This window comes from Hyla sarda, unplaced genomic scaffold, assembly GCF_029499605.1.
Source record: "Hyla sarda isolate aHylSar1 unplaced genomic scaffold, aHylSar1.hap1 scaffold_573, whole genome shotgun sequence".
NCBI lineage: Eukaryota > Metazoa > Chordata > Amphibia > Anura > Hylidae > Hyla > Hyla sarda.
The window spans coordinates 38,160-60,059 of NW_026610585.1; the positions used below are offsets into that span (position 1 = coordinate 38,160).

Below are 21,900 nucleotides of genomic sequence, written 5' to 3' on the forward strand. Positions count from 1 at the left end.
TTTTCTTTATCCTGTGTGGTGTCTAAATTATTACTAACATTACATTATTTTTATTTCCACTTTTTTTTTTTTTTGTGTTGTCCACATCTTGGGGGAGATTTATCAAGACCTATCCAGAGGAGAAGTTGCCCATAGCAACCAATCAGCTCGCTTCTTTAATTTTTTAACAAGGCCTGTGCTAAATGAAAGAACCAATCTGACTGGTTGCTATGGGCAACTGGGCAACTTTTCCTCTTGGCAGGTTTTGATAAATCTGCCCCCTTGTCCACAGTGCTCTCTGCTGACACCTTTGTCCGTATTAGGAACTGTCTAGAGCAGCAGGAACTTTGCTATGAAAATGTTATTCTAATCTGGACAGTTCCTGGCTGACATGTACAGAGGTGTCAGCAGAGAGAGCCCTGTGGACAGACTGGAGAGAAATAAATAAAAAAATAATACACTGACTTATATTTTCTATTGGCACGTACATTATTCTGCGCAGATTTGATGTACTGCATATTATGCTGCAGATTTCAATATCTGCAAAAAATAATGTACGTGTGAATTGACCATTATGCCTCTGGAATATTTGCTCCATTCATTTACTAGGGGTCCCTCTAGTGGCAGAGGCACTGTAAAGCACAACTGTTATAAAGAAAATTGATGGAATTTTAAGTTACTCACCAGTGATTTGCTGAAAGAAACTCCTTTTTTTCACCCACTTCAAGGTCCAGCAATAGGATTCCTAAATCCTGAAAGATGGAAAGGTATAAATTAAACTAAAATTAATAATGGGATATTAGGAGGGAAGGGGATGATTGACAGACCACTCACCTGTTTGAAGGGGCTGTTAAGCTTGTCACTTGCTTCACTTTTAAACAACTGGTAGTAACGGGAAAACATTCCAACTTGTTAACGAAACTTGAACTCAAGGGTAACTGCAGTGTTCAACTTTAACTGAAGAGGTAACTTCAACTTTTTAACTTGTTTCAAAGTTTAGGGCTGGGTACCCTAACTTTGGCAAATTGACTTTAAAAAAAGTCATCTGCTCCATGAGCTGAGGGGACAGTTGAGAACGCTGTGGGCATAGAATGTTCCCGGTGACAGAAAATACCTGCTCACTTTGCACAGAGGTTGGGGGGCAGGATAGGAGCTCCTGGGCCACCATGCTTAGAGCAGGCCAAATAGCCCTCTTTTCGTCCCAATATTTCATGGCATCGGCAGTGGGAAATATATTTGGTTCAGACACATAAATTTTGACCATGTCTGCCACCTTGTCTCTTAGAGAGGGTATCCGAGAGGGTTGTCTGATTTGTCCAACCAGGCTTTGCAATGTCTCTGCCCAAAAGTCTGCAGCTCTTGAGGAGGTTGTAGCAGTGTTGCTGATGGTTGCTGAGATTTCTGCAGGCTCATCTTCCTCTGCTTCTTCCTCCTCATCATGCCTCTCTTGTCCCACATCTAATAGTCTCTGTCTGTCACACACCTTGATGATTAATTTGTCCCTCCAGCTTGTTAGGGCATTTGCTTGGAGAGCCATTTTGCCCTTAATCCGGGGGTCACACATGGTGGCTAGCATTAGATCAGGGCAAGTGTCTGTCAGCTCTTTAATCCTACGCTGTAGTAGGACCTGGAGTCTCCTTACCAGTGTGGCAACATCACCAACTATATAGCCTCCAGTCAACTTCTCTCTGTTATTCAGGAAGGCATCCATTTTGGTTAACAGATGAGTAAAGAGAGGGATGACTTGCGCCAAACTTGCCTTCTCCTGGCTTAACTTTTCCGTGACCGCACGAAAGGGGCTAAGTACAGCAACCACCTGAGCAACTAAGGTCCACTCCTCCCTGCCAAATGCTCTGGTGATGCCAATATAATTTTCATGGGACATTGCATGTATGGGTTTCTGCTGCTCTAGGATTCTTTCCAGCATTTCTAGTGTGGAATTCCACCGGGTGCTAACATCCTGTTTCAGTCTGTGTTGAGGAACACCTGCCTTACTCTGCTCCCGTCTGAGTAAGTGGCTGTCTTTAACACTCCGGTGAAAATGCCCTGCAATTTTTCTACATGAATCCAGAACTCCTGTGAGCTTTGTGTTGCTCTCTGAGGTGTCTTCCAAACCGGCCTTCACCACAAGATGGAGGACATGTGCAGAGCATCGCACACATACAAAGTTGCCATTACGCAATGCCTTTATCATTTTGGCTGCACCGTTAGTCACCACGAAACCCATCTTCGGATGTGTATCTCCGTGTTCCCCAAGCCATTCTTCCACCATTTTTTTAAGTGCTCTGGTTATGTTTTGTGAGCTGTGCAGCTCATCCAATACCTCTGCATGGAGGAGGAATGAGCGGTGGCCCTGATTTGTATTCTCAACACCAGCCCCTGTGCTTCTTGGACCTGATTTGGTTTGGGCAAGTTCAGTGACAATGGGCTGCCACCAGTGTGTGGTCAATGATAGGAAAGCATGCTGGCCACTGGGAGCACTCCACAGGTCAGTGGTTAGATGTACAGACTGTCCAGCAGCTTTTCCCAGCTCCTCTTTTCCACACACGATTTATACAAAGCAGGTACTATACTTCTGCTGAATGTGGTACGTGATGGTACAATATATTGGGGTGCAAGTGCCTTTAGAAGGCGTTTAAAAGGTTCCCCTTCCACCATGTTAAATGGAGCCCCCCCAATGGCTATGAGCTCACCTATAAGGCGGGTAATCTTGCGGGACTGTTGGCGGGAAATCCCCCTGGGATGAAAACCGGTAAACTGTTCTATGGTGGACTGGTTTCCTTTACTGGGATGAACAACAGCTTCAGCCCCTTGCCCCTTTTCCAGGTTATCTGAGGCTGAACTCATAGTAGCACTGGAACTAGCACTACTACTTCCCTTTCTTTTACTTGGTGGAGCTGCCAAACCACTTTCTTCTCTCATCAACACTGCCTTGTGGTGTGTCCTCAGATGGTTATCCATTCCTGCATTGGTGAGATGCCCCAAGACTTTGCCACAACTTACTTCCTTGCCACATAGCTTACATTTGGCCAAGCGACCATCCCCAACTGTTATGAAATGCTCCCATACCTTAGATTTGCGGTTACCACTGACACTGGGTTGTGCTGATGGGGAAGGTTTTTCTGGAAGGGGAGTGCTCTTGGAAGCAGTAGCTAAAGTCCTTGTACTGGTGACAGTGGCAGTCTTTGCATGGGAGGGTGTATCCACAACTATGGAGCCAGAGGAGGATGGTGGTGATTGAGATTCTTGATAGTCATCATCAATGTCATGTACGAATAGTAGTGGCGAAAAAGGTTTATCTGGTGCAATACTGGACCATGGTACCTCCTCTTCTACAATGCCAATGTTCACATCTGCAAGGGCAGGACTGACATGCATGATGTTGTCTATTTCTGTGTCAGAGCCTTCTTGATGGACATTTAGGGCCACCTCAGCATCAGTAATGGCTGTCTCATTTTCTGCTAGAGTCTCCGTCTCCACATGGCAGATGTCTCTGATTGGTTGCCTAGAAGTTTGGCCACTGGAAGACTTGGCAGCAGGCCTTGCTGATGTCCTCTTATAAAAAATGGCAGCTGTTACCTTTGGCTTCTTGGTAACACCTTGTCCTCTAGCTGTCTCTGTGTCACTGGGGAAGTCTTCCTCAGGGGATCTGTCCATCTCTACAAGCACTGTGAGTCACTGTTAACACCAATAAAACTTTCACAGGAATAAAGAAAAGTTCCTCAATGTCCGTGAAAAACACAGGATGTAGAAGGACACCCCGATTGGCTGACTAATGTCATGTGATAACAAACTCTGTAAAGTGACCAATCAAATAAATGGAGAAAATTATTCCTTAGTTTCGATTTCGTCAACTAAGAACGAATGCATTCCGTAATTAACAAATCAAGTCCTTGTTTATTCTGGGACAAGGGTCACGTGACGAGAGGATGTGATCTCGTCAGCTCCGCCCACTCCAGGGCTCTCTCCCTCCTCTCCACCCACCCCCCAGGAGGCATGATGCTGACCCTGGGACGAACGTCCCTGATTAGGGCGAAAAAAGAAAGAAAAAGAGGAAAGAGAGAAAAAAGAAAAAAGGAAACCACCTGACGGACGGATCTGCTCCCCGCTGTGGTATGGAGATGGAGGTGTCCGGTGTGGGAGGGGGTGTGGCGGCCTCGCTGCAGTGGACAGTAGTGGTGGAGGTGAACGAGCTGAGAGGCGCACAGTCAGCAGAAAAGAGATCCGGCAGGAAGAAGAGGAAGGAGACGGAGCGCAAGCACGAGTGGTGCAAAGCAGCTGGGGGGACCACGTGAGCGGGCTCGGCGTGCGACGGAACACGCCGGCCGCTCCGGGTGCCCTGCAATCAGCTCGGGTAACAGAGGCCAGGATCAGCGTGGTGAGCTTGAATCTATTCCTTTTAACTGAAGTCCGTTGTAGGAAAGCTTTTCTGAAATGCAGGCTGGCAATGGCAGTCTATGAGAGTCTGGTGGGGTATACTTCCTCACCCTGGTTACAGATGATAGGATAAGCATGTGAGATCAAGAAATCTGGATGAGCTACTGTACTAAAAGTGGTGGAGGGGGGGCAGAGGTGTGTCGGAGCTATCACAGTTTTGGAACTATAAAGTGACTTCCCCCCCCCCCTCCCTATACCTCTATACCCCTTATAATCCTCCAGCTACCCCTCCTCTATATGGATAATGTTGTTAAGAGTATATGTGAACATGATCGGTAGTCCGAGGACTGGTTATATAAGCTGATTACCTTATGTGGAGGAATTTTTCAGCTATCCCCAAGGTGAAACAAAAACGTATTAACCGAAGGCATCGGTAGAGAGGAGGAGGTGTATATTGAAAAGTATTGCTCTGTCTGAATTTATAAAATAACTCACTGAAGAAAGATGAGCTGGTGACTCTCTGTTATTGAATGGTGTATGGTTTTTTGCAGGACGTATGCATTCAGATTTACAGCTTAGAGCCTGCAGAGTTGAACAACAGAACTGTAAGTCTATTACTTTTTAAAAAAAACCTTCACGCCTCAAGGGGGGGAAAAGGTAAGAAAGCACTATGCACCTTTTTTGCCTCTTTTCTGTGCAGGTGTTTTCCTTGAGTATAACATAAAAAAGCCAAACAAATTAATATGGCTCCCAAGATCCAGTCTAGGAGATCGGGCGGGAATGTTACAGGAGAAGCAGGCAAAATGGATAAATTTCTAAAATCACCTAAAGAAACAATTAAAACCAGAACACAAAGACATGGGGATAGCATGTATGGCTCTAGATATGCAGCCCTTCAGGAGGAGTAACAGAGGAGGGAGAGAGTGAAGATGTGAATAATTCTATGCTAACTTCCATATTAAGTGGTGTGGAAAAAAGTAATAAAGCATTAGAAAACTTAACAGTACAAGTGGGCAGTCTCAGCTCAGACGTGAGTTTTATCCGTGAAGATATAAAAAAGGTGAAAGAAAGAGTGGGGAAAATAGAGAACATGGTGCCCCAGATGGACGGTAAACTACAAAGCATTGAGAAAGTGCAGGAAGAACTCACAAAGGAAAATAATTTCTTAAAAAGGAAGATAGAAGATTTAGAGGATAGATCAAGGAGGGCTAATGTAAGCGTTATTGGCCTTCCGGAAGGGGAAGAAGGAGCTGACCCTATTGCCTTCTGCACAAAATGGCTAGCTGACACCTTTGGAGAACGTACGTTTTCAACCTGTTATGTTATAGAAAGAGCCCACAGGATACCATATACCAAACCAGCGCCCGGAGCTTTGCCTAGGACTTTACTGCTAAAATTTATGTGTGCTAAAGATAGAGACACCCTATTGAAGTTATCAAGGGAGAGGGGAAAAATTGAAGTTGGGAGCGCGGGTGTTTTTTTTTTATCTGGATTTTTCAAAAGAGACTCAAAGGAAAAGAATGGAGTATAGAGACATTAAGAAGAGACTCCATAATTTGAATATTGCTTTTTCCTGTTATTCCCAGCCCGTTTGAGGGTGGTTCAAGACAGCCTGGAAATCGGTTAGAAGTAGAGATGACGGAGTAAAAGAGTATGGAGACCCAGGGTAGCCAAGGAGGTAAAATGTTAGTATGGAATATTAAAGGTATTAAGGAGAGGAAGAAAAGAGTAGCTATTATGGATAGGGTTAAAAATTATCTACCTGCAGTGGTATGCTTGTTAGAAACACATTTAACAAAAGAATCTGTCCATCTAATGAAAAAGAAATGGGCTGTTCAGGAATTCCCCTCATTTAGAACAAACTACTCATCGGTGGTCTTGGTGTTGATTCACGGTAAAATGAATATGCAGGTTAAAAATGCTCGCTGTGATGATAGAGGGAGATTTGTTTTTCTCCACGTAGAGTGGAATATGGTACAAGTTATTCTTGCTTTTGTTTATATTCCTCCCCCTTTCAAAACAGAGGTATTGGTTAATCTGGTGAATTTTTTAAGTGATAAAAATTACAAAGATGTATATATTATGGGGGATTTTAACTCAGTAATGGATAACAAAAGGGACCGGAGAGGAGGAGTAATGAGGGAGGGGAGGAATGTCCTGGCAGATTTTTGTAAAGAAGTAGGATGGAGAGATGTATGGAGAAACCTGAATCCTTTGCGAGAAAATTTTTCCTGTTTTAATTTGAGCCATAAAACTGCATCACGTATCGATTTGATTCTGGCCAATGATAGTGGAGCAAGGGGTATTAGAAAAATTGTTTATGAGCCCAAGGGCTTGTCTGATCACTCCATGGTGGTTGTAGTTTCGGTGGTGAAGATCGGGTCCCCCCCCAGAATATGAATAGAAATATTAATCCGCATTGGTTTGACGTGGAAGACGTGACAAAGGGTATAGAGGAGGAGATTAAATGGTTTTGGGCTACAAACAAAGGTTCGGCCGATATATTTATGGTTTGGGATGCTATGAAAGCATATTTGAGGGGGATTTTGTCCCGAAATATATCCCAGTTTAGGAGGAAAGTAAGGAAGAAAGAAGATAACTTGGTAGATCAGATAAAAAAATTGGAGGAAGTTTATGCAACTGATGCCAGAGATGAGAACTGGGGAAAACTGGAACAAGCGCAAAAAAGAATATAAAGAGTTAATGCTTGAGAAGGCACAACATAGGATTTTTTTCTGGGGACAAAAATGCTATGCGGAAGGGGGGAAATCCAATAAGTGGCTCTCTGGTATAATAAAAAATCTAAGGGAAAATACGGAAATTACTAATTTAGAAAATAAGCAGGGATTAATAGTAACAGATCAAGAGGAGATAAGGAAGATAGCGATGGAGTATTATCAAACATTATATGAATCTGAAGGGGTAAAATCAGAATCGGAGATTAAAACATTCTTACAAAATTTAGTTCTGCCAAGTTTAAATGAGGAGGGGAAGAGGAAAATGAATGAGGGGAATAGCCTGGGGGAAGTCCAAGAAGCATTGAGAACATGTGCAGGGGATTCCGCCCCAGGGTCTGATGGGTTCTCATTTGATTTTTATAAAAGATTTCATGGGTCTCTGTTGCCCTGCTTGATGGAGATTATTAATGAATCCTTGGAAAGAGGGGCTATGACCCCTTCAATGTCTGAAGCAGTGATAATATTGATCCCCAAGAAGGGGGGCAACAGGGAAAAGATGGAGAATTACCGTCTTATATCACTATTGAATACGGATTACAAAATTTTTGCAAAATTATGGGCAGGAAGATTAAAAAAGGTTTTGGGTGAGATGATAGGGCAAGAACAAAGGGGTTTTATGGTAGGTAGGAATATGTTTTCCAATATACACAGGACATTCCTTAACATTCAAACACGTGGAGGGGATCCCCGCTCCATCCTGTCGTTGGACGCAAACAAAGCTTTCGACAGGGTGGAGTGGGGTTTCCTCTTTGGGGTGGTGGAAAGATTTAGTTTGGGCACTTTATTCTTAAAAGCTATAAAAATGGTTTATTCAGCTCCTATAGCAAAAATTAGTATTAATGGGAAATTTACGAATACGTTTTTAAAAAAAAGAGGTTCAAGACAGGAATGTCCGTTATCACCTTTATTATTTGCACTCTTTATAGAGCCACTAGCAGCTATTGTTAGGAACACAGAAGTCTTTCAAGGGTTTGGGGTACAAGGGGATAGAGAAAGAATGTTATTATATGCCGATGATGTGCTTTTGTTTGTTAGGAATCCGGTAGAGAAAGTACAGGAAGTGATTAGGTTAGTGGAAAAATTTGGATATTTCTCAGGAATTAAAATTAATTGGCAGAAGTCCGGTCTCATGCCTTTGGATGAAGAAATTGAGGTCCCTATTGGCCCTGTAAAAGTACTAAGACTTAATGATAGTTTGGAATATCTGGGTGTTAAGATCTCTAGCGCTGTCTTGAATTTTGAGAGATTAAATTTGGACCTCTGTTGGGGAAGGTAAGGGGAAAGGTAAATACATGGAGGAAAATGAGATTGGGAATGGCAGATAGAATAGGACTGCTGAGAATGGTATTACTCCCCATGATAACACATTATTTGAGAGCTTCTCCCATATGGATTAAAAATATTTGGTTTAAAAAATTGGAAAGTATATTAAACAATCTTATATGGGGTGGAAAAAGAGTCAGGATCAAGAGTCAATATTTGTACCATCCCTTAGAGGAAGGAGGGCTGGGTCTCCCTAATTTTCAGCAATACTTCATAGCATCCCAACTAACATTGGTTATTCAAGAGCAACAAACACTATTGGATTATTTGAAAAGGGGGTGTAAGAAATATGGGTCCATATGGGAGTGGTTGGAGAGTGGGAGTTTGAAGAAGGGTGTAGAAGAGGAGAACGTAGCTAAAGATTTATTGGTACAAGTATGGGATAGTATGAAGTCAGCAACAGGGATAATGAGTAGTGTGTGTGGTGTACCCCCTTATGGGAAAATGAGAACTTCCCAGAAATAAAGAAAATTGCAGAATATGTGAATTGGGAAGATAAAGGAATTAGGTTGTTAGAGCAGGTTTGCACAAATGGGGAAATAATAGATTGGGAATGTTTGAGTGAACGCTTTAATCTAAAAAATACTAATTACTTTGGTTATGTACAGTTAAAAGACGCCTTGGGACAGCAAGAACCGAAAGGGAAATTAAAGGTAGGGTGTTATCACATTACAGAATATATTAAAAGTGCACAGGGGGGGGGAAAGGAAAATAATGAGTACTTTATATAAAATGTTAGGTCAGAAGGGTTGGGAGGACGTAGTCAAACAGTTAGGACAGGCACTGGATATAGGTGGAATTTCAGAAGAAGAGTGGAAATTGGTGTTAAAGAATATTAGAAGAACAACGATCAATGCAAATAATAGGGTGTCTTTTTTGATGTTAGTAAATCGGGCACAGTACTCACCGCAATTTTTGTATAAAATTAATGTTAGGGAAAATGCACAATGCCCCAAGTGTGGGTTTGAGGGAAGTAATTGGTTACATATGGTATGGAATTGCACGAAGTTGCTAAAATTTTGGAGTGTAGTGTTTGAAACTATTAAAGCTAGAATAGGCGTGGTATTGCTCTTTGAACCTAAGGTTGCAATTTATGGACTAGGAACAATGGGAACGAAGCATACTGATATTATACTTGGAATATTGGGAGTGGCAAAGAATTTGATTCTTAGGAAATGGTTGGCCCCAGCGGTTCCATCAAGGGAAGAATGGTTAGGAGGTATAAATAAGGTTAGAACTTATGAGTTGTTGTGGTTCAAGGACAGTGAAAGAAATAAAAAAATCGAGAATAAATGGCTACCCTGGGAGAAAGGAGAAAGTAGATAGTGAAAAGGAGTAAAGAGTAAGAGAGGAGTAGGGAAAGGAAGGAAGTCAATGGATTTCGGGCAGGCTTTCTTAAGGGGAGGGAGGGAAAAGGGAGGGGGAGGGGTTTTGTTTTTTTGCTTTGTGATAATGATGTAAGCATTAATGGACTTTGTACGTATTAAATTTATAATTAAAAAAACAAAAAAAACAAATGCATTCGTAATTAACGAATGCATTCGTACATAACTAATGCATTCGTACATAACGAATGCATTCGTGAGTAACAAATGCATTCGTGAGTAACGAATGCGTACGTTATTTACAGACTGCATTGTTTGTTAACAAGAGTCAACATTCGTAATTATCGAATGCATATGTTAATCGCCATTCGGATCTTAACGAATATCGTCAGATTGGCATTCGTTAATACGGCGTTTTCGTAAAGACCCGATATTTTATGTTTGGCACATTACAAATATCGTCAGATTAGCATTCGTTAATGGGGTGTTTTTGTAAACATCCGATATTTCATGTTCGTTTTTCGGGATCGTCCGAAAATAACGAAAATCACACTTTTTGTTATTTTAGCGATTCGTTCCGAAACGAAATGCACATGTCTATATTAGAAAGGATATTACAAGAGGAGAAGGTTTGTTACAGTTTGTCACCCCAGTAGTAAGGAGTTTACATGGGGAGAAGGTTTGTTACAGTGTGTCACCCCAGTAGTAAGGAGATTACATGAGGAGGGGGTTTGTTACAGTGTGTCATCTCAGTAGTAAGGAGATTACATGAGGAGGGGGTTTGTTACAGTGTGTCACCCCAGTAGTCAAGAGATTACAGTAGGAGGAGGTTTGTTACAGTGTGTCACCCTAGTAGTAAGAAGATTACATGATGATGGGGTTTGTTACAGTGTGTCACCCCAGTCGTAAGAATATTACATGAGGATGGGGTTTGTTACAGTGTGTCACCCCAGTAGTAAGAAGATTTCATGAGGAGGAGGTTTGTTACAGTGTGTCACCCCAGTAGTAAGAAGATTACATGAGGAGGGTTTATTTTTTACAGTGTGTCTCCCAAGTAGTAAGAAGATTACATGTGGAGGAGGTTTGTTACAGCGTGTCACCCCAGCAGTAAATTAATAACTTGAGGATGGGGTTTGTTAAAGTGTGTCAACCCAGTAGTAAGGAGATTAGATGAGTTTGTTACAGGGTGTCACAAGGATTACACAAGGAGTAGGTGTGTTACATTGTGTCACCCCAGTAGAAAGGAGATTACATGATTAGGAGGTTTGTTACAGTGTGTCACCATAGTAGTAAGGATATTTCATGGGGAGAAGGTTTGTTACAGTGTGTCACCCCAGTAGTAAGAAGATTACATTATGAGGAGGTTTGTTACAGTGTGTCACCCCAGTAGTAAGTCAATAACATGTGGAGGAGGTTTGTTACAGTGTGTCAGCCAAGTAGTATGAAGATTACATGAGGATGAGATTTGTTACAGTGTGTCACCATATTAGAAAGGATATTACATGAGGAGAAGGTTTGTTACAGTTTTTCACCCCAGTAGTAAGGAGTTTACATGAGGAGAAGGTTTGTTACAGTGTGTCACCCCAGTAGTAAGGAGATTACATGAGGAGGGGGTTTGTTACAGTGTGTCATCTCAGTAGTAAGGAGATTATATGAGGAGGGGGTTTGTTACAGCGTGTCACCCCAGTAGTCAAGATATTACATTAGGAGGAGGTTTGTTACAGTGTGTCACCCTAGTAGTAAGAAGATTACATGATGATGGGGTTTGTTACAGTGTGTCACCCCAGTCGTAAGAATATTACAGGAGGAGGGGGTTTGTTACAGTGTGTCACCCCAGTAGTGAGTAGATTACATGATGAGGAGGTTTCTTACATTGTGTCACGCCAGTTGTAAGAAGATTACATGAGGATGGGGTTTGTTCCAGTGTGTCACCCCAGTAGTAAGAAGATTTCATGAGGAGGAGGTTTGTTACAGTGTGTCACCCTAGTAGTAAGAAGATTACATGAGGAGGGTTTATTTTTTACAGTGTGTCTCCCAAGTAGTAAGAAGATTACATGTGGAGGAGGTTTGTTACAGCGTGTCACCCCAGCAGTAAATTAATAACTTGAGGATGGGGTTTGTTAAAGTGTGTCAACCCAGTAGTAAGGAGATTAGATGGGTTTGTTACAGGGTGTCACAAGGATTACACAAGGAGTAGGTGTGTTACATTGTGTCACCCCAGTAGTAAAGAGATTACATGATGAGGAGGTTTGTTACAGTGTGTCACCCCAGTAGTAAGAAAATTTCATGAGGAGGAGGTTTGTTACAGTGTGTCACCCCAGTAGTAAGGAGATTACATGAGGAGGGGGTTTGTTACAGTGTGTCATCCCAGTAGTAAGGAGATTACTTGAGGAGGAGGTTTGTTACATTTTGTTTCCCCAGTAGTAAGGAGATTACATGAGGAGGGGGTTTGTTACAGTGTGTCATCCCAGTAGTAAGGAGATTACTTGAGGAGGAGGTTTGTTACATTTTGTTTCCCCAGTAGTAAGGAGATTACATGAGGAGGGGGTTTGTTACAGTGTGTCATCCCAGTAGTAAGGAGATTACTTGAGGAGGAGATTTGTTACATTTTGTTTCCCCAGTAGTAAGGAGATTACATGAGGAGGGGGTTTGTTACAGTGTGTCCTCCCAGTAGTAAGAAGATTACTTGAGGAGGGGTTTGTTACAGTGTGTCACCCCGTAGTAAGGACATTACACGAGGAGGAGATTTGTTACATAGTGTCACCACAGTAGTAAGGATAATACATGGGGAGGAGGTTTGCTACAGTTTTTCACCCCAATAGTAAGGAGATTACATGAGGAAGAGGTTTGATACAGTGTGCCACCCCAGTAGCAAGTTCGTAACATGAGGATGGGGTTTGTTGCATTGTGTCACCCCAGTACTAAGGAGAATACATGGGGAGGTTTGTTACAGTGTGTCACCCCAGTAGTAAGATTACATAAGGAGGAGGTTTGTTACAGTGTGTCACCTTAGTATTAAGGAGATCACATGAGGAGGAGGTTTGTTATAGGGTGTCACCCCAGAAGTAAGGAGATTACACGAGTAGGGGGTTTGTTACAGTGTGTCACCCCAGTAGTAAGGAGATTACATGAGGAGGCGGTTTGTTACATTGTGTCACCCCAGTAGTAAGGAGATTACAAGAGCAGGAGGTTTGTTACAGTGTGACACCCCAGTAGTAAAGAGATTACATGGAAAGAAGGTTTATTACAGTGTGTCACCCAAGTAGTAAGTTAATAATATGAGGATGTTTTTTTTTTTTTTTTTAACAGTGTGTCATCCCAGTAGTAAAGAGATTACATGAGGAGGCGGTTTGTTACATTGTGTCAACCCAGTAGTAAGGAGATTATGTGAGCAGGAGGTTTGTTACAGTGTGTCACCCCAGTAGTAAAGAGATTACATGGAAAGGTGGTTTGTTACAGTGTGTCACCCCATTAGTAAGTTAATAACATGAGGAGGAGGAGGTTTATTACAGTGTGTCACCCCAGTAGTAAGGAGATTACGTGAGGAGGTTTGTTACAGTGTTTCACCCCAGTAGTAAGGAGATTACATGAGGAGGAGGTTTGTTACAGTCTGTAACCCAAGTAGTAAGGAGATTACAAGATTAGGGGGTTTGTTACAGTGTGTCACCCCAGTAGTAAGGAGATCACATGAAGAGGAGATTTGTTACAGTGTGTCACCCCAGTAGTAAGGAGATTATATGAGGAGGTGGTTTGTTACAGTGGGTCAGCCCAGAAGTAATGAGATTACATTAGAAAGGAGGTTTGTTACTGTGTGTCACCCCAGTAGTAAGAAGATTACATGAGGAGGAGGTTTGTTACAGTATGTCACCCCAGCAATAAATTAATAACATGAGGATGGGGTTTGTTAAAGTGTGTCACCCCAGTAGTAAGGAGATTACATGAGTTCCTTACAGTTTGTCACCCAAGTAGTAAGGCGATTACATGAGAAACAGGTTTGTTACATTGTGTCCCCACAGTAGTAGGGAGAATATATGAGGAGGTGGTTTGTTACAGTGAGTCACCTCAAGTGACCTTCCTGGGCAAAGGGACCCGTACATCCACCTGGCCAACAACCGGGACTTTGATATTTTTTATTTCGCCTCCAGAGGTCCGGGGCGCCTAGCTAAACCGCCCCACCAATGTTTGCCGACTCGCCCGACGCTTTTGCAACCGCCGCCGGGGGGTCCGCGTCACCAATCCTGTGCCCAAGGACGGCACGCCCTGCCTTGATACAGGGACCCGCGCCTCCCGCCCTTATAGCGTCTCTGGTTCTCTGCATTTCAAAAGTCTACAGGCATGGAAGACCCTTCCAGAAGTCTTGCCCATGATCGTTTACCCTCCTTGCATCTCCCCCTGGACGACAGCGCCCGCCGATGTTTGTTGAGTCGCCCGATGCTTCTGCCCCCCGCTGACGGGGTGTCCGCGTCACCGATCCTGTGCCCAAGGACGGCGCGCCCTGCCTGGGTACAGGGACCCATGCCTCCCGCCCTTATAGCCTCTCTGGTTCTCTGCATTTCAAAGGTCTACAGGCATGGAAGCCTGTCAGGGGACCGTCCTGGAGGCTTCACCCGGGAACCGCCCAGCCCCAGGTCGGGTACATGAACCAGCCCAATCCCCTTGGAAAATACAAAGGGAGAAACCAGAAGTTTCGTCCCCAGGGGAGCCCGCGCTCGGCCCTGGCGTACCCTGAGGGAGCCGCCGAGTGCGGGCTCCCCTGGGGGGCAAACCTCCTCGGCGGATCGCCCTCCGATGTATCCTTACTCGCCCGACGCTTCCGCTCCCCGCCGCCGGGGGGTCCGCATCACCGATCCTGTGCCCAAGGACGGCACGCCCTGCCTTGATACAGGGACCAGCGCCTCCCGCCCTTAAAGCCTCTCTGGTTCTCTGCATGTCAAAAGTCTACATGCATGGAAGAACCTTCCAGAAGCCTTGCCATGTTCGGTTGACCATCCTGGGCATAGGGACTCTCATCTCCCCCTGGCCGACAACCTAGACTTTGTCATTTTTCATTTCGCCTCTGGGGGAGCCGAGGCGCCTCAGCGGACCGCACACCGATGTTTGTTGACCGCTGCCGGGGTGTCCGCGTCACCGATCCTGTGCCCAAGGACGGTGTGCCCTGCCTGGGTAAAGGGACCTGCGCCTCCCACCCTTATAGCCTCTCTGGTTCTCTGCGTGTCAAAGGTCTACATGCATGGAAGCCTGTCAGGGGACTGTTTAAGAGGCTTCGCCAGGGGACCGCCCGGCACCGGGTCGGGTACATGAACCAGCCTATTCCCCCTGGAAAATACCAAGGGAGAAACCGGAAGGCTTCTGCTCCCGGATGCTGAGGGGTCCGCATCTCCGATCTTGTGCCCAAGGACGGCGCGCCCTGTCTGGGTACAGGGACCCGCCCTTATAGCCTCTCTTGTTCTCTGCGTGTCAAAAGTCTACAGGCATGGAAGATCCTTCCAGAGGCCTTGCCATGTTCGGTTGACCATCCTGGGCATAGGGACTCGCATCTCCCCCTGGCCAACAACCTTGACTTTGTAATATTTCATTTCGCCTCTGGAGGACCGAGGCGCCTCAGCGGACCGCACGCCGGTGTTTGTTGCCTCACCCGACGCTTCTGCTCCCTGCTGCCGGGATGTCCGTGTCACCGCTCCTATGCCCAAGGATGGCGCGCCCTGCCTTGGCACAGTGACCCGCGCCTCCCACCCTTATAGCCTCTCTGGTTCTCTCCGTGTCAAAGGTCTACAGGCATGGAAGCCTGTCAGGGGACTGTTTCAGAGGCTTCGCCCGGGGACTGCCCAGCCTCGGGTCGGGTACCTGAACCAGACCAATTCCCTGGAAAATACCAAGGGAGAAACCGGAAGGTTCGTTCCCAGGGGAGCCCGCGCTCTGCCCTAGCGTACTCTGAGTGCGGACTCCCTTGGAGGGCGAACCTCCTCGGCGGACCTCCCTCCGATGTATTCTTACTCACCCGGCGCTTCCGCTCCTCGCCGCCGGGCAGGGGGAGGGTCCGCATCACCGATCCTGTGCCCAAGGATGGTGCCCCCTCCCTGGGTGCAGGGAAACGCGCCTCCCGCCCTTATAGCCTCTCTGGTTCTCTGCATGTCAAAAGTCTACATGCATGGAAGAACCTTCCAGAAGCCTTGCAATGTTCGGTTGACCATCCTGGGCATAGGGACTCTCATCTCCCCCTGGCCGACAACCTGGACTTTGTAATTTTTCATTTCCCCTCTGGGGGGCCGAGGCGCCTCAGGGGACCGCACGCTGATGTTTGTTGACTGCTGCCGGGGTGTCCGCGTCACCGATCCTGTGCCAAAGGACAGCGTGCCCTGCCTGGGTACAGGGACCCGCACCTCCTACCCTTATAGCCTCTCTGGTTCTCTGCATGTCAAAGGTCTACAGGCATGGAAGCCTGTCAGGGGACTGTTTCAGAGGCTTCGCCCAGGGACCGCCCGGCCTTGGGTGGGGTACATGAACCAACCCATTCCCCCTGGAAAATACCAAGGGAGAAACCTGAAGGTTCAACCCCAGGGGAGCCCGTGCTGGGCCCTGGCGTACCCTGAGAGAGCGGCTGAGTACAGGCTCCCCTGGGGATGAACCTCCTCGACGGACCGGACGCTGATGTTTGCCGACTCGGCCGACGCTTCTGCTCCCCGCCGCCGGGGGTCCCCGTCACCGATCCTGTGCCAAAGGATGGCGCGCCCTGCCTAGGTACAGGGACCCGCACCTCCTGCCCTTATAGCCTCTCTTGTTCTCTGCGTGTCTACAGGCATGGAAGACCCTTTCAGAGGCCTTGCCCGTGTTCAGTTGACCATCCTGGGCATAGGGACTCGCATCTCCCCCTGGCCGACAACCTGGAATTTGTAATTTTTCATTTCGCCTCCGAAGGGCCGAGGCGCCTCAGCGGACCGCATGCCGAGGCTTTTTTGACTCGCCCGAGGCTTCTGCTCTCTGTTGCCGGGATGTCCGTGTCACCGATCCTGTGCCCAAGGACGGCGCGCCCTGCCTGGGTACAGGGACCCGCGCCTCCCGCCCTTATAGCCTCCCTGGTTCTTTACGTGTCAAAGGTCTACAGGCATGGAAGCCTGTCAGTGGACTGTTTCAGAGGCTTCGCCCGGGGACCGCCCAGCCCCGGGTCGCATACATGAACCAGCCCATTCCCCCTGGAAAATACCAAGGGAGAAACCTGAAGGTTCTTCCCCAGGGGCGCCCGCGCTCGGCCCTGGCATACCCTGAGAGAGGAGCTGATTACAGGCTCCCCTGGGGATGAACCTCCTCCGCGGACCGCCCGTCGATGTTTGCCGACTCGGCCAACGATTCTGCTCCCCAACGCTTGGGGGTCCGCATCACCGAACCTGTGCCCAAGGTCGGTGCGCCCAGTCTGGGTACAGGGACCTGCGCCTCCTGCCCTTATAGCCTCTCTTGTTCTCTGCGTGTCAAAAGTCCACAGGCGTGGAAGATCCTTCCAGAGGTCGTGCCATGTTCGATTGACCATCCTGGCCATAGGGGCTCACATATCCCCCTGGCCGACAACCTGGACTTTTTAATCTTTAATTTCGCCTCTGTTTTTTGACTCGCCCAAGGCTTCTGCTCTCCGCTGCCGGGATGTCCGCGTCACCGATCCTGTGCCCAAGGACGGCGCGCCCTGCCTTGGTACAGGGACCCGCGCCTCCCGCCCTTATAGCCTATCTGGTTTTCTACGTGTCAAAGGTCTACAGGCATGGAAGCCTGTCAGGGAACTGTTTCAGAAGCTTCGCCCGGGGACCGCCCGGCCCATGGTCAGGTACATGAACTAGCCCAATCCCCCTGGTAAATACCAAGGGAGAAACCAGAAAGTCCATCCCCAGGAGAGCCAGCGCTCGGCCCTGGCCTACCTTGAGAGAGCGGCTGAGTACGGGCTCCCCTGAGAACGAAGCTCCTCAATGGACCGCCCGCCGATGTATTCTTACTCCCCCGATGCTTCTGCTCTCCACTGCCGGGGGGTCCACGTCACTGATCCTGTGCCTAAGGATGGCGCGCCCTTCCTGGGTACATGGATCCGTGCCTCCCGCCCTTATAGCCTCTCTGGTTCTCTGTCTGTCAAAGGTCTACAGACATGGAAGCCTGTCAGGGGACCGTTCCGGAGGCTTCGCCCGGGGACCGCCCAGCCCTAGGTCGTGTACGTGAACCAGCCCATTCCCCCTGGAAAATTCCAAGGGAGAAACCTGAAGGTTCATCCCCAGGGGAGCCCGCGCTCGGCCCTGGCGTACCCTGAGAGAGCAGCTGAGTACGGCTCCCCTGTTGACGAACCTCCTCAGTGGACCGCCCAACGATGTATTCTTACTCGCCCGATGCTTCCGCTCCCCGCTGCCGGGGGTCCACATCACCGATCCTGTGCCCAAGGACGGCGCACCCTGCGTGGGTACAGGGACCCACGCCTCCCGCCCTTATAACCTCTCTGGTTCTCTGTGTGTCAAAGGTCTACAGGCATGGAAGCCTGTCAGGGACTGTTCCGGAGGCTTCGCCCGGGGACCGCCCAGCCCAGGGTTGGGTACGTGAACCAGCCCATTCCCCCTGGAAAATACCAAGGGAGAAACCTGAAGGTTCGTCCCCAGGGAAGCCCGCACTCAGCCCTGGCGTACCCTGAGAAAGCGGCTGAGTACGGGCTCCCCTGGGGATGAACCTCCTTGGCAGACCGCCCGCCGATGTTTGTCGTCCGCTGCCGGGGTGTCTGCGTCACCGATCCTGTGCCCAAGGACGGCACGCCCTGCCTGGGTACAGGGACCCGCGCCTCCCGCCCTTATAGCTGCACTGGTTCTCTAAGTGTCAAAGGTCTACAGCATGGAAGCCTGTCAGTGGACTGTTTCAGAGGCTTCGCCCGGGGACCGCCCAGCCCGGGGTCGGGTACATGAACCAGTCCAATCCCCGTGAAAAATACCAAGGGAGAAACCGGAAAGTTCGTCCCCAGGGGAGCACACTCTCTGCCCTCGCGTACCCTGAGAGAGCGGCTGAGTACGGGCTCCCTTGGGGACTAAACTCCTCGGTGGACCGCACGCCGATGTATTCTTACTCGCCCGATGCTTTCGTTCCCCGCTGTCGGGGGTCCACATCACCGATCCTGTGCCCAAGGACAGCGCACCCTGCGTGGGTACAGGGACCCACGCCTCCCGCCCTTATAACCTCTCTGGTTCTCTGTGTGTCAAAGGTCTACAGGCATGGAAGCCTGTCAGGGACTGTTCCGGAGGCTTCGCCCGGGGACCGCCAAGCCCAGGGTTGGGTACGTGAACCAGCCCATTCCCCCTGGAAAATACCAAGGGAGAAACCTGAAGGTTCGTCCCCAGGGAAGCCCGCACTCAGCCCTGGCGTACCCTGAGAAAGCGGCTGAGTACGGGCTCCCCTGGGGATGAACCTCCTCGGCAGACCGCCCGCCGATGTTTGTTGTCCGCTGCCGGGGTGTCTGCGTCACCGATCCTGTGCCCAAGGACGGCGCGCCCTGCCTGGGTACAGGGACCCGCGCCTCCCGCCCTTATAGCTGCACTGGTTCTCTAAGTGTCAAAGGTCTACAGGCATGGAAGCCTGTCAGGGGACTGTTTCAGAGGCTTCGCCCGGGGACCGCCCAGCCACGGGTCGGGTACATGAACCAGCCCATTCCCCCTGGAAAATACCAAGGGAGAAACCGGAAAGTTCATCCCCAGGGGAGCCCGCGCTCGGCCCTCGTGTACGCTGAGAGAGTGGCTGAGTACAGGCTCCCCTGGGGATGAACCTCCTCGGTGGACCGCACGCCGATTTATTCTTACTCGCCCGATGCTTCCGCTCCCCGCTGCCGGGGTGTCCACATCACCGATCCTGTGCCCAAGGACGGCGCGCCCTGCCTGGGTGCAGGGACCCGCGCCTCCCGCTCTTATAGCCTCTCTGGTTCTTTACGTGTCAAAGGTCTACAGGCATGGAAGCCTGTCAGGGACTGTTTCAGGGGCTTCGCCCGGGGACCGCCCGGGCCAGGGTCAGGTACATTAACCAGCCCAATCCCCCTGGAAAATACCAAGGGAGAAACTGGAAAGTTCGTCCCCAGGGGAGCCCGCGCTCGGCCCTGGCGTACCCTGAGAGAGCGGCTGAGTACGGGCTACCCTGGGGACAAACCCCCTCGGCGGACAGCCCGACAATGTTTTCTTACTCGCCCGATGCTACTGCTGCCGGGCGGTCCACGTCACCAATCCTGTGCCCAAGGACGGCGTGCCCTGTCTGGGTACAGGGACCCACGCCTCCCGCCCTTATAGCCTCTCTTGTTCTCTGCATGTTTAAAGTCTACAGGCATGGAAGCCTGTCAGGGAACTGTTTCAGAGGCTTCGCCCGGGGACCGCCCAGCCCAGCATCGGGTACATGAACCAGCCCAATCCCCCTGGAAAATACCAAGGGAGAAACCAGAAAGTCCGTCCCCAGGAGAGCCCGCGCTCGGCCCTGGTCTACCCTGAGAGAGCGGCTGAGTACGGGCTCCCCTGGGGACAAACCCCCTCGATGGACCGCCCGCCGATGTGTTCTTGCACCCCCGAAGCTTCTGCTCTCCATTGCAGGGGGGCCACGTCACTGATCCTGTGCCTAAGGACGGCGCGCCCTGTCTGGGTACATGGACCCGTGCCTCCTGCCCTTATAGCCTCTCTGGGTCTATGCGTGTCAAAAGTCTAGAGACATGGAAGCCTGTCAGGGGACCGTTACGGAGGCTTTGCCTGGGGACTGCCCAGCTCCGGGTTGGCGGGTTGGGTACATGAAACAGCTCAATCCCCCTGGAAAATAACAAGGGAGAAACTGGAAGGTTCGTCCCCAGGGGAGCTCGTGCTCGGTCCTGGCGTACCCTGAGAGAGCGGCTGAGTACTGGCTCCCCTGGTGATGGACTTCCTCGGCGGACCGCCCACCAATGTTTGCCGACTCGGGCGACGCTTCTGCTCCCCGACGCTGGGGTGTACGCATCACCGATCCTGTGCCCAATGACGGCACGCCCTGTCTGGGTACAGGGACCCGCGTCTCCCGCCCTTATAGCCTCTCTTGTTCTCTGCGTGTCAAAAGTCTACAGGCATGGAAGATCCTTCCAGGGGCCTTGCTATGTTCGGTTGACCATCCTGGGCATAGGGACTCACATCTCCTCCTGCTGGCCGACAACCTGGATTTTGTCATTTTTCATTTTGCCTCTGGAGGGCCGAGGCGCCTCAGTGGACCGCACGCAGATGTTTGTTGACTCACCTGACGCTTCTGCTCCCCGCTGCTGGGTGCTCACTTCACCGATCCTATGCCCAAGGACGGCGCGCCCGGCCTGGGTACAGGGACCCGCACCTCCCGCCCTTATAGCCTCTCTGGTTCTCTACGTGTCAAAGGTCTATAGGCATGGAAGCCTGTCAGGGGACTGTTAGAGAGGCTTCGCCCAGGGACCGCCCTGCCCCTGGTCGGGTACATGAACCAGCCCATTCCCCCTGGAAAATTCCAAGGGAGAAACCGGAAGGTTCGTCTCCAGGGGAGCCCGCGCTCGGCCCTGGCCTACCCTGAGAGAGCGGCTGAGTACGGGCTCCCCTGGTGATGCACCTACTCGATGGACCAACCGCCGATGTATTCTTACTCCCCCGATGCTTCTGCTCTCCGCTGCCGGGGGGGGTCCACGTCACTGATCCTGTGCCTAAGAACGGCGCGCCCTTCCTGGGTACAGGGACCCGCACCTCCCGCCCTTCTAGCCTCTCTTGTTCTCTGCGTGTCAAAGTCTACAGGCATGGAAGCCTGTCAGGAGACCGTTACGGAGGCTTTGCCCGGGGACCGCCCAGCCCAGGGTTGGAGTACGTGAACCAGCCCAATCCCTCTGGAAAATACCAAGGGAGAAACCGGAAGGTTCTTCCCCAGGGGAGCCCGCACTCCTTCCTGGCGTACCCTGTGAGAGTGCAGGCTTCCCTGGGGACAAACCTCCTCGGCAGACCGCCCTATAAAACAACTGGTAGTAGTCCATAAAACAACTGGCCTTTATTGGTAAAAAAGAAGGGTGCAACACATTGGTTTCAAACCCGGGCCGGGTTCTTCATCAGGCAGTGGTTATTACAAGAGCACATTCCCGCTCGTTTAAATATACACCTGTGGACCGGCATAGAACTGCTGCCGGGTCACCGGGTCATTGCAATTAA

General features: G+C 49.3%; 1 protein-coding gene across 3 annotated transcripts in view; it reads right to left on the reverse strand.

The window, feature by feature from the left end:
- LOC130340156 (zinc finger BED domain-containing protein 4-like) overlaps positions 1 to 21,900 on the reverse strand; it is a 174,842-nt gene that overhangs the window by 2,205 nt on the left and 150,737 nt on the right. The window contains exons 1-2 of one of the 3 annotated variants that reach the window (XM_056554129.1): positions 814 to 5,154; positions 664 to 731 (exon numbers count right to left, since the gene is read on the reverse strand). In XM_056554129.1, coding sequence (XP_056410104.1) covers positions 959 to 2,251 — 1,293 coding nt within the window. In that variant the 5' untranslated portion in view covers positions 2,252 to 5,154 and the 3' untranslated portion in view covers positions 664 to 731; positions 814 to 958. Of the gene's footprint in view, positions 1 to 663; positions 5,159 to 21,900 lie in introns of those variants that run through there. The other 2 variants (XM_056554131.1, XM_056554130.1) reach the window with 2 other exon arrangements.